The sequence below is a fragment of the Ambystoma mexicanum genome, chromosome 6p (genome assembly GCF_040938575.1).
Source record: "Ambystoma mexicanum isolate Mex_15411 chromosome 6p, UKY_AmexF1_1, whole genome shotgun sequence".
Classification (NCBI taxonomy): domain Eukaryota; kingdom Metazoa; phylum Chordata; class Amphibia; order Caudata; family Ambystomatidae; genus Ambystoma; species Ambystoma mexicanum.
In genome coordinates, this window is record NC_090935.1 from 23,332,179 (window position 1) to 23,345,296 (window position 13,118).

General features: G+C 45.5%; 1 protein-coding gene across 3 annotated transcripts in view; it reads left to right on the forward strand.

Annotated features, from left to right (window-relative positions):
- The window catches only part of LOC138511161 (uncharacterized), a 420,368-nt gene that overhangs the window by 252,255 nt on the left and 154,995 nt on the right, over nt 1–13,118 (forward strand). For all 3 annotated transcript variants that reach the window (XM_069626665.1, XM_069626667.1, XM_069626666.1), the window contains exon 4: nt 1,189–1,655. In XM_069626665.1, coding sequence (XP_069482766.1) covers nt 1,189–1,655 — 467 coding nt within the window. The remainder of the gene's footprint in view (nt 1–1,188; nt 1,656–13,118) is intronic.

Below are 13,118 nucleotides of genomic sequence, written 5' to 3' on the forward strand. Positions count from 1 at the left end.
ATTTGTTTGGCTCAAGAAGAAGGGATATGGATCCCGAAAAGCGTCAGCCATTTTTTTCTTGAATTGTAATTGTATATACTGCACATTCTTTGAAAACGTTGTTTAATACCTGACATTTTTTGTTCTTGGTCCCAGCATCACAAGATTCGTTGACAAGGAATGAACCTTAATAATGAATTTTAAGTATATTATATTATTGTTGTAAACTTTGTTTGATTGAATTGAACATTTACTTTACCTCATCCCTATGCTCTATAAAGATTTATACTTAACAGTTATTACACGGTATACTAATAGTGTGCAGGGGGCGGGAGGGCTCCTACCTCATCCCTATGCTCTATAAAGATTTATACTTAACAGTTATTACACGGTATACTAATAGTGTGCAGGGGGCGGGAGGGCTCCTACCTCATCCCTATGCTCTATAAAGATTTATACTTAACCGTTATTACACGGTATACTAATAGTGTGCAGGGGGCGGGAGGGCTCCTACCTATGGATGCTCTTTTCTCTCATTACGGATAGGTATTTGTGGTCCTGTGCCAGGGTCACGTTTCTCCCCCGCACCTTAAAAGATGACTTACTTCATTCACATATGTTCCTAACACTTTAAGATACTAGGCAAGTGCATCTACAATCCTTCCTACAGCACGTGACTTTGCATCAGAAATAAAAGGTAAAAAGGTATCAAATACCAGCAGCTTGTTCAGGAGAGGCATGGAAAGTAATGGGGGACTCATATTGTCCCCAGAGCACTGCATGGAAGATAGCTTGTGGAGAACAGGGACACGGGCAGATGTCAACAACTGTGTCATTCCTTAATGCCATGCTATCTTCTGTCCTCGTGTTGAGCACTGGTGGGCGCTTGGGTACAAAGGGCACCCGGCAGCACACTACTTAAGGTGCGGGGCGCTAACAGAGGAAAAGGGAGAGATCCCCTAGCACCCTAAAAAGGTGAACTAGTGTCCCCAGAAGAAAAATACATTCAGGAGGGGGAGGTGAGGCTGAAGAACCTTACTCACCTTCAAAGCCAATAAAACAAATCCAGAAAGTCCAGCAGTAGCACTGGGGGCTCAAAGCAAGTAAGGGGGGCGTTTGCAATTTTTTTTTTATCCCAAACAGAGATGCAAAATAATCTTTCTGGATCCAATAATAATTTTGACTTATGTTTTTTTATTCTCTTTTTAGTGAAGCAGAAGGAAGATCAGATCATTCAAAAACGTGAAGAGGAGGAGCGGAGGCGTCGGGAGGAGGCTCAGCGATTGCAGAGCGAGGAGGCAAAGCGGAGACAGAAAGAAGCAGATGAAAGAAGGCAAAGAGAAGAGGCTGAGAGAAAGCAGAAAGAAGCAGATGAAAAAAGGCAGAGAGAAGCAGATGAAAAAAGGCAGAGAGAAGCAGATGAAAGAAGGCAGAGAGAAGAGAGAGAGAAACAACAGAGGGAGGAAGAGAAGAGGCAACAGGAGCGTCGCGAGAGGGAGCAAAGAATTGCAGAAGACATTGAGAAAGAGAGACAATCCCTGGAGGAAAGGTTGAAAAAAACCTCAGAGAAGTTAAAAAACAGAAGCAACCAGAGAGGAGTGGACCATTTCCAAGAGCGCTCCCACATCACGCAGTTTTCCGTGGAAGATGACGCTGAAGGCATTGAGACAAATGAGGTACAGTGCACCCTAAAACACCAAGGGAAACTGTGGGCATCGAAGGCGCCAAGTAGTGGTAGAGGAACCTTTGCATTAGGATAGAGGGGGGAGTTGGGGCACCCAGTAGAGACCTTCAAGTGTGAGGGGGACACACAGGTTGGAACTGGAGAAAATGCAGTCCAACCTCTCAAGCAGCACCTCTTCACCCCTTGATATTTAACAGCCACTACAGCCAGTCGCCAAGGCTGGGCCTATGCCCCTTGGGGCACTTGTGCAGGGTCTCGCAGCATTACACGCATGGGAAAGAAGCAGAGGAGAGCAGCAGTGGTGGCTCGTACCAGCAGCAGCTATCCTATGTACCCCATCATGAAGGCACCCAAAGACCTAAAGTACGTGTGCAGGAAGGGACAAAGCAGGGAGGCAGATGTTGGGGTTTATCATGTGTATGTGGACATTCCATTTAAATGGCTCTGTCACTGCTTCTCCTTACTCTGATTGAAGGGTCTATACCAATACCACAGTTTATTTTAATATTCTATTAATGGAATTGAAAAATAAGAATCTAGGCTGGACTACTGCAAAATCCTCTTCCTAAATCTTCCTGCCTCTACTCTTTGACATTTACAACTTATCCAGAACAGGACTGCGAGACTTGTCCTTGGCCTCAAGCCCCGGGATCGTATTTCTCCAGCTCTGAAATCTCTTTACTGGCTCCTGTGGCTGAAAGGTTCAAGTTCAAGACCCTCTGCATCGTGCAGAAGGCTTTTTGTGGCCCACAACCGATCTACCTCTACCTTTCTCTTCCAAAACATCTTCGTTCTCGAGCTCTCTGCTCATCCACCTCCAAATCTCTGAGGGTCAGACGCTTCTCCAAGCAGAGAATAGGGGGCAGATCTATCTCATTGGCTGGGGCCTCCTTCTGGAACGCTGTCCAGTCATTTGGTCGACAGACAAATGGTCGACAGACAAATGGTTGATGGAATTTGGTCGAAAGCCAAATGGTCGAATTTTTTTTAATTTATATATATATTTTTCAGGTTTTCGTTTAGAAAAAAAAGGGTTTTTTTAGCAAAAAAATGGGGTTGGGGGGGACCCCCCCAAAAAATAAAAAAGTGAAAATTAAAAATTAAAAAATTCGACCATTTGTCTTTCGACCAAATTGTGTCGACCATTTGTCCTGTCGACCATTTATTTTCAACCAAATGACCTGTAACCCTCTGGAACATCATCCCTGCCTCTCAAAATTGAGCACAACCACCTCCGGTTCCGGAAGCAACTGAAGACCTTCCTTTTCACTTCCGCTTTCTCTCTTCCTCTCCCCTGCTGATGCACCCGACTGCTCTGCACACTGGTCACCTGGTTACCCCCTGAACTCTGGCCCAGGCTCCTGCATGTCCAGTTGCCCACGCACTGCCTCCGGGCTCTCCAGCACTTACGGGTCTGTATCGGCACCCCTAAGGTCCTTTTGCTCAGTACTTACGAGCCAACCGGTCTCTGCACTTTTGAGTTAACTGCACTTCCCCTTTCCCCTCCCCCTGGCACTTCTCCCCTTCCCTCTTCCCTGCACTTGTGCAAACTGAATGAAACAAGGCCTAGTAAGATCGTTATTTTGTCCTCCCTTTGTTTCCCCCTCCTTGTCTTGTCAAGCCAAGAAACACTTGTATACAGGCGCGTTATAATTGCAACATCATATCATATCCCCAATGTGTGCAGTTACAAATGACTCAGCATCTGAAGGCAATGGATACAAATGCTCCCATTATAAGTGAGACTTTCCCCAAACATCTGAAGGAAATGTATACAATTGCTCCCATTACAAGTAAGTCTTGCCCCAAACACCTGTAGGAAACGTGTACAATCGCTCCCATTACAAGTGAGTCATGCCCCAAACATCTGAAGGCAATGTTTACAATCGCTCCCATTACAGGTGAGGCTTGCCCGAAACATCTGAAGGCAATGTATACAATCGACCAATTATGGATACAAATGCTCCCATTACAAGTGAGGCTTGCCCCAAACATCTGAAGGAAATGTATACAATTGCTCCCATTACAAGTAAGTCTTGCCCCAAACACCTGTAGGAAACGTGTACAATCGCTCCCATTACAAGTGAGGCATGCCCCAAACATCTGAAGGCAACGTTTACAATCGCTCCCATTACAAGTGCGGATTGCCCCAAACATCTGAAGGCAATGTATACAATCGACCCCATTACATGTGAGGCTTGCCTCAAACATCTGAAAGCAATGTATACAATCGCTCCCATTACAAGTGAGACTTGCCCCACACATCTGAAAGCAACGTATACAATCGCTCCCATTACAAGTGAGACTTGCCCCAAACATCTGAAAGCAACGTATACAATCGCTCCCATTACAAGAGAGGCTTGCTCTAAACATCTGAAAGCAATGTATACAATAGCTCCCATTACAAGTAAGTCTTGCCCCAAACACCTGTAGGAAACGTGTACAATCGCTCCCATTACAAGTGAGGCATGCCCCAAACATCTGAAGGCAACGTTTACAATCACGCCCATTACAGGTGAGGCTTGCCCCAAACATCTGAAAGCAACGTTTACAATCGCTCCCATTACAAGTGAGCTTGCCCCAAACATCTGAAGACAACGTTTACAATTGCTCCCATTACAAGTGAGGCTTGCCCCAAACATCTGAAGGCAACGTATATAATCGATCCCATTACATGTGAGGCTTGCCTCAAACGTCTGAAAGCAATGTATACAATCGCTTCCATTACAAGAGGGGCTTGCCCCAAACATCTGAAGGCAATCAATACAATTGCTCCCAAAACAAGTGAGGCTTGCCCCAAATATCTGAAGGCAACGTATACAATCGCTCTCATTACAAGTGAGGCTTGCCCCAAACACCTAAAGGAAACATATACAATCGCTCCCATTACAAGTGAGACTTGCCCCAAACATCTGAAAGCAAAGTATACAATCGCTCCCATTACAAGTGAGGCTTGCTCCAAACATCTGAAAGCAACGTATACAATAGCTCCCATTACAAGTAAGTCTTGCCCCAAACACCTGTAGGAAACATGTACAATCGCTCCCATTACAAGTGAGGCATGCCCCAAACATCTGAAGGCAACGTTTACAATCACTCCCATTACAGGTGAGGCTTGCCCCAAACATCTGAAGGCAACGTTTACAAATCACTCCCATTACAAGTGAGGCTTGCCCCAAACATCTGAAGGCAACGTTTACAATCGCTCCCATTACTAGTGAGGCTTGCCCCAAACTTCTGAAGGTAACGCATACAATCGATCCCATTACATGTAAGGCTTGCCTCAATAATCTGAAAGCAATGTATACAATCGCTCCCATTACAAGAGGGGCTTGCCCCAAACATCTGAAGGCAATGGATACAATCGCTCCCATTACAAGTGAGGCTTGCCCCAATTATCTGAAGGCAATGGATACGATTGCTCCCATTACAAGTAAGGCTTGCCCAATATATCTGAAGGCAACGTATACAATCGCTCTCATTACAAGTGAGCCTAGGAAACATATACAATTGCTCCTATTACAAGTGAGACTTGCCCCAAACATCTGAAAGCAACATATACAATCGCTCCCATTACAAGTGAGACTTGCCCCAAACATCTGAAAGCAACGTATACAATCGCTCCCATTACAAGTGAGGCTTGCCCCAAACATCTGAATGCAACGTATACAATCGCTCCCATTACAAGTGAGGCTTGCCCCAAACATCTGAATGCAATGTACATAATAGCTCCCATTACAAGTGAGGCTTGCCTCAAACATCTGAAAGCAATGTATACCATCGCTCCCATTACAAGTGAGGCTTGCCACAAATATCTGAAGGAAACATATACAATTGCTCCCATTACAAGTGAGGCTTGCCCCAAACACTAAAGGCAACGTATACAGTTGCTCCCATTATAAGTGAGGCTTGCCCCAAACATCTGAAGTTAACGGGTTCAATCGCTCCCATTACAAGTGAGGCTTGTCCTAAGCATCTATGATAAGATATGATATGATATGATGATATGGCATTTGTAACGCGCATATACACAAGTGCTTCAAGGCGCGACGAGGCAAGGGAGGGGAACAAGGCGACAAACAACGATCCTACTAGGCCAGGTGTCTTTCAGATCGCGCAAGTGCGTGGGAAGGGAGGAAAGGAAAGTGGACATGGACATGGGCGTAGATAATAACAATAATTAAAATAAATAGCGGCCAGCAATGGCAAGTGCAAGGGTAAGTGCGGACATCAGCTATCAAGGTCTGGTTGGGGGACTGTAGGGATACAGAACAGTCCCCGAGTGCAGGGGTTGCCAGGTGGGCAGTGCAGGTGTGTGACGCTGGCAGGAGAGGAACCTGGGCCCGGGATCAGAAGGTTGTCCAGGTAGCCAGTGCAGTACCAGTTTCAGCCAGGATGTCAGCAGAGGAGAGGAGGAGAGAAGGCAGAAGCAAAGAGAAAGGTTTTGAGGTGCTTCCGGAACCGGAGATGGTTCTCCTCAAGTTTGAGGGAAGCAGGGAGGCTGTTCCAGAGGGAGGCACCAGCCGTGGAGAGAGATCTACCACCAACTCGTTGCTTGAAGAAGCGAGTAACCATGAGGGAGTTGGAGGCAGATGAGCTACGAGCTCGCGAAGGAAGATATTTAGGAAGAGCGAGTTGGAGGTATTGAGGCCCCAGACCCCAGAAGGCCTTGTGGACGATGCAGAGGGTTTTGAACTTAATCCTCGCAGCCACTGGGAGCCAATGCAGACATTTCAGTCCTGGAGAGATATGATCCCTGGCTTGAGGCCAAGGACAAGTCTGGCAGTCCTGTTCTGGATGAGTTGCAGAGGGCGGGGAGTAGGGGCAGGCAGATTTAGAAAGAGGCTGTTGCAATAGTCCAGCCTAGAGAGAACCAGAGCTCTGGAGACAGTGAGCTTCTGGGGGAAGGAGAGGAAAGGCAGAATACCTCTGAGGAGGTGCAACTGGTAGAGTGACTTCTTGGAGATGTCAGAGATGTGAGGAGAGAAAGAGAGTGTGGAGTCGAAGATGACCCCGAGGTTTTTGGCTTTGCATATAGGACCGGGAAGAGGACCAAGAGAGGTCCGCCAGAGAGCAGCAGGAAAGGAGGGAGCGGGTGTGCTGATGAAGAGAATCTCAGTCTTACTGGCATCTATGGCCAACAAATAGAATCACTTGCATTATACATGTGGCTTGTTCCAAACATCTGAAGGCAATGAATACAGTCGCTTGCATTACACATGAGGCTTGCCCCAAACATCTGAAGGCAACGTATACAATCGCTCCCATTACAAGTGAGGCTTGCCCCAAACATCTGAGGCAATGGATACAATCGCTCCCATTACAAGTGAGGCTTGCCCCAAACATCTGAAGGCAACAGATACAATCGCTCCCATTACAAGTGAGGCTTGCCCCAAAATTCTGAAGGCAACAGATACAATCGCTCCCATTACAAGTGAGGCTTGCCCCAAAATTCTGAAGGCAATGGATAGAATTGCTCTGATTACAAGTGAGGCTTGTCCTAAGCCTCTATAGCCAGCAAATAGAATCACTTGCATTATACATGAGGCTTGTTCCAAATATCTGAAGGCAATGGATACCATCGCTCCCATTACAAGGGAGGCTTGTCTCCAGCATCTATAGCCAGTGGATACAATCACTAACATTATACATGAGGCTTGTCTCAAACATCTGACAGCAATGAGTACAATCGCCCCCATTACAAGTGAGGCCTGTCCCAAGCATCTATAGCCAACGGATACTATTTCCCAGTCAGATTATGTATCTGCAACTAAATGTGTGTCTATGACCACACTTAATGGTAGAATGGGATCTGTGCATAATACTGTGTGCCATTCTATCCATTCTTCAACTGTGCTTGTGAGAATGATGGTGTCTTTTCTGGTGGTCACTGCATCAATGTGTAAAACAAACTTTGTGCCTGGTGTTCCTTCTGGTGGTACTGCTGGTCTAAATATGAACTCCACTGGCAGGTGAAATAGCATGTTTTGAACTCCTGGAAACCATCCAATCAGGATGGTCACTGCATACATGACCACATGCTCGGGTAAGGGTAGTGCCCTAATTGCACTGGTGCTACATTTGGACTACTGCAGCTACTCTGGTGCAATGCATACCTGGTGTGGAGCACACTATTCCTTTATCTGTGAATGAGAATGTCATGTTTAGCTTCCGAAGTAGGTCGCTACCTAGCAAGTTTACTGGTGTCTCAGTGCCGTATAGTAGTGGTGCTAGCATATCTTGTGTCCCTGTGGTGAGAGGTAAATCTTCTGTGAAAGGAACCTTTGTTATTGCCCAGAGAATCCCTGCGTGTCCATATATCTGTTGGTTAATGGGAACCAGCCCTCGTTTATTGTAACTCCCATATCCCTGTCTCCTATCTTCACTCCCATTTTAGGTTCCTTTTCTAGGTCTGGGTGATAGATAGGACTGGACATGTCAGGGTTAACGGTGTGCTGTCCTATTGTGAATACATGTTTGTCCCTGGGAGCGGGTATATGTTTTCTCCCATGACATAATGTGTTACTGTCCCTCGTGGTAGTATGTTTTTCTCCCAGGGGAATATAGTTGTCTGTGATGGTACTCATTGTCTAACATTCTGTGTGTTGTTTGGTGTTGGGTATTGAATGAGTCCTCCCTGTGTGGGCGCCCCAATCTGCAGTGAGCCTGGATATTGTGGTTGTGCTGACCTGGGGCATATTCCCCTTAGGCTGGATACTGATTAGGGGTCGCAGCTGGATGATATTGCATTAGCCGGCTGCTTTACAGTCTCGTGCTAGATGGTCCACTTTGCCACATGTCCAGCATGCCCCTCCAAACCTTGGTCTCAACCCTCCAAAACTTTCCCCTTGCCCTTGCTGGGTGTTACCTCATGCACCTTGTATCCTGTCATTGCCCATATTACCTGTCCCTTCTTGTTGAGGCTCCTGATTCTGTCTCCCATCGGCGACATTTGTAACCATCGCACCTTCCATACTCACCTCGGCTTGTTTCTTCTGTACTAGTTTTGCTCGGGCTTGCTGTGCTTGCTTTTCTTTCTCTCTTTCTTTCTCGTGCTTGTGTTTACAATAATGTGCTACGTATGCTTGGATTTCTCCCCATGTTTTAGCCTCAATGCCCACTATCTTGTCTAGCTTAATTTGCACTTCCGTGGAAAGACCTCTACGCAATACATGGTAAAGGATTGGTACTGTTTTATCCCATGCTTCACCTGTCTCTTTCCTTCACATCTCCTGAATCGAGTGAATGTATAATGCTGGGTCTTCATCAGCTCGCATTATGTGCGTGCCATGATTGATCCTATGTCGGGTGTGTCTGGGTACACCCTTCTCAAAGGGTCCCACACATGGGCTCTACAGTTGCTGAAAGGGGGGGGGTCTGTCATGTACATTACTCTCTAATCGTACGCTAGGATACCCTGTTTGTCTGTTCCCTCAATATACTAGCAAGTAAGCTTTTCATATCTCTTACTGCTAATGTGATACCCGCTGTCAGCTTTTCAAGTTCATGTATAGACTTGCAGCTCCTGGGGTAAGAGCAGGAAGCGTTTTAATCAAATTGTTTTTGATTTGACCAGCGTACATATTGCGATCTTCCTATCCCTTTTTGTATCAATGGAAATAGGGTCCCTTCTCTCCCTTTGCTGTTTGTTCGGTCTAGCCCTTTTCCTTCCTCGTGCTACTGCTATGGTTGCAGGGCGGGGTGAAAGCCATTCCCCCCCATGGAGTTCTCTCTCTTTGTTCTCCCTCTGTTTCCCAATCTTCATCATCACCCTCTTGCTCCTCGTCACTCACTGTTGCTACTGAATCATAGTTGAAAGTTTGTCTCATCTGTTCTTGGTGCGGCGTGCTTTCCTCATGTCTTCCTTCTGACTGTATGTCCTCCTCTGTCTCTACTTTCACATCCTTAATCACTGTTCTATTAAGCGTTAACAATGCAACCCCTGCTGTCCATGTGTCAGCAATAATCACGGGACATGGTCCCTCTCATTCCCTTCTCTTCGTCACTCTCTGTAGCTCCTCCCATGTTTTTTGAATTGCAGGTTGTACGTCCCTACGTGCTTTGTTTTCTATCTTCATTATGATAGGGTCTCTGTCTTTTCTTTTTCTGTGTTTCCAGTGGCCCCTCATGATGTCGATGGTTCTTGTTCTCCTTAGGGCTTGTATCGGGGATTCATATATCCCGCGGCAGGGTTAACAGGATAGGTTCCAGCAAGGGGTGTATATATCGGCTGTGCAGGTGCTGAAGCCTGTGCTGACTTTGCATTTCCCTGACTTAGGGGTGGAGCTGACGACTGCACAGGCGTCACAGACTGTGTCGTGCTTGTGCTGTCTCTGGGTAATGGAGGGGCGGTGGCTACAATGTTTCCCTTTGGTTTCACCTCCTCCCTCTGATTCTCTTTCTACCTCATCGTAGAGCTTCCAAAGCTCTAATATACTCTTCCTCCTTTTGAGTTTTTTGCCTTTATAAGTCGATAATAAATGCATATACATGTGTACTATAATACCCTTATCATGTGTGCCTTCAGTTTACCATGGGATAAACATTGTCCCTATGGACCAAATCTAAATTATGTTTAAGCATTTTGTCCCTATAGGTTGGGAGCTCCCTACACATGTGTTCGATTAGGGGACACATTTTCAACAATACCTACATTACAATAACAAACGGACCAACGACTTAATAATCACAACAAACAAAACTCCAATAATCAACAATTGACTAGCCCGATCTCTAAGTTTGCCCCCTACAGAGCACCCCAAATTTCCTCAAAAAAACACAAAACGAGTACAAAATTCTATTCACTAGGCATCTTTGCACCAATACAAAAATCAATACAGTTTCACTCCTCACAGTACTCTTCTCTACGCTCTATATCCACGCTCCACACTCACCCCACACTACTTTCGCCTCTAATCAACTATACCTTTTATATCAACACTTTTTACAATATGATTAAAATTCAACACTCATATACACCATTTTTTATTTTTCCTCCTCTCATTCCATTACCCGTGGAACTGAGTGTTGCAGTCCTTGCGAGTGCAGGACTTCCCACTCTTAGTTGAACAGATTGCCCCTCGCCTCATTGAGAAACGTTAAAACTTAAATACCCACTATTACCACTACTGTGACGTCACTGCTTCCCCACGACAGCCCTCTTCTATTTCTACTAAAATGAAAACTTTATACAGAAAACTCTACATCAAGTGATTCACTCTTCCTGTGCTTTACAAATGGGTCCTTATCGATATGCCCCCTTTATTGCATCTTTTGTACTGGGGGCTATTGCCTTTGGGTTTCCTTTGCACCGTTTACTGAGTACTTTCTGGGCTGAGAACTTGCATTATACATTTTGTGTGTGCGTGTGTGTCCTGTCCACTTCTAGGTGGATGCTTTCCTACAGGGGGCGATGTGCTTCTTCGGTTTGAATGACTTGAATGACTCTGGCGTGTACATGTCTCTGCATGTACTCTTGTTCTCAACATGGCTGTGACCTTGTCTTTTGTTACTTTACAGGAACATGGCGAAACCTTTATTAGTTGTATGTTTCACTTGCTGAATGTGTGAGACTGGAATGGACGATCTCACTTGCAGCCAATGCTTATGCAGCATTCTTCCCTTTGCCCCTGTATACCCGCTTCTGATAGCAACATTTGATTAAGTCATGTTCCTTTGTGTTGCTTGGGACCAGGTTTTCACCTATTACATCTAACCAATCGCTGCGCGACCTTTACACCGCGCTCAAGGCTACTGTCCTTGTCAGCATATTCCTCATGGTCTGACCTGAGCTACCTGTCCGTTCGCTGTATAAAACTATCTTTGATGTTTTGAGGCCTGCTGAAGTTAAGGTACCTACGAAGCATTACTTAAGTATGTTAATGTTTGCCTTACCTACTAAATGCTTACTCTATTGCCTATTGGGCTCCCTGTCTCTTGGGGCCTATTTGCTTGTACCTATTCAAGCTGAACGCCTAACGTGTAATTGCTGGTTGATAATATCTGCTGCTTTCTGTGCATTTAAATGTGGAATACATGTGATACTGTTGACTGCTTATCTTTCAGTGAAGGGACATGGTGGAAATGATAGGGTAATCTGTTTGCGATTTAGATTTTTCGCCTTTGATGTGTATTCAGACTCTTGCTTTATGGATGTCCTGAGTTTGTACTTCCTTTCTCATGTGGGATGTGAGATATTCATCCCGACACAGCCACTAGCTCTTTTTCCCCGTTATTACCAACTTGCGAGGAGCACCCATCCACATAAACTGTGGGTATCTCCTGCAAGTGATTTCTTCATAGACTTTGTGTGGGGAAGTTAAGTACGCCTCCATGTTGTTGCTGGTTATTAGACTTTCGTCCTCAAGACAGTTTTATTGAGCACAATCATGCAAGTCAGCTAAACCTTGCGCCACAGTACTGTTCTTGTTTAGGCCATATCTGACCTCCATGGGAAAGCCTTGCATGGACAGAATCCAGGATGTAATTGTGGAATTACTTATATTCTCAGCCCGGATTCTGTCACTTTGTAAGTACCACAGGGATTGGTGAGGAGTCTACTCCCCCTGGATAAATGGGCTGTAGTTTTTCAAGGCCCATACCACTGCCAGGAGTACCTTTTTTCGCGGTTGTTGAATTTTCCCTCCACAGAGAACAAAGTTTTGCTTGTGTACGAGATAACTTTGTTGACCTTTTCGTGCTTTTGGTACAATACTGCTGTCAGGCAGGTACCTGAAAACCCTTTCTCCAAGACCTCCTTATTCCTAATGGGATACGCCAAACAAGGAGCTTGAGAAAGGCTTCCTTACAGTTGATTTACTGCCTCGGATTGCTCCGGACCCCACTCCCACTTGACTCCGGCCTTTAATAAATGGGCCAAAGGTCGAGTGACCTCTGTGCAAGAAGGTTTCTCAATTCACGCAGAGTAGTAGGGTCTTTTAATTTCAATAGGGCTTCCACTTTCTTCGCCTGGGTGTTGATACCCTCAGGGGTGATTTCCTGCCCTAGAAAGTTCACTGTGGTTGTACCCCACTGTGCCTTCTAAAAGGCCAATTTTGCTCCAGCATTCTGCAACTGGGCTAGATCATAGCCAATTTCTGCTATATGTTATTCCACAGTTGGGCTCTTGATCAATACATCATCTACATAGGCCAGGTTTCTACTTTCACCCAAATCTGTCACAGTCCTTGATTGATGTAGAGAAGTGGCCATTTTGACATGTGGACCCATTTGTTTAACACACTCAGGTCTGCACATAGTCTCCATTGCTTATTTAGTTTTAGTATCTCCAGTTCCGGGTTGTTAAAGGTACTGTAGATCAGACGAATTATCCCACGGGATTCCAAATTATTAATCATTTCTGTGAGAGACTCCATGGACGTGAGAGGTAATGAATACTGGAGCCATCTCTGGGTCCATGGTTATGGTAGTTGAATGGATAGATGTACATCACAAT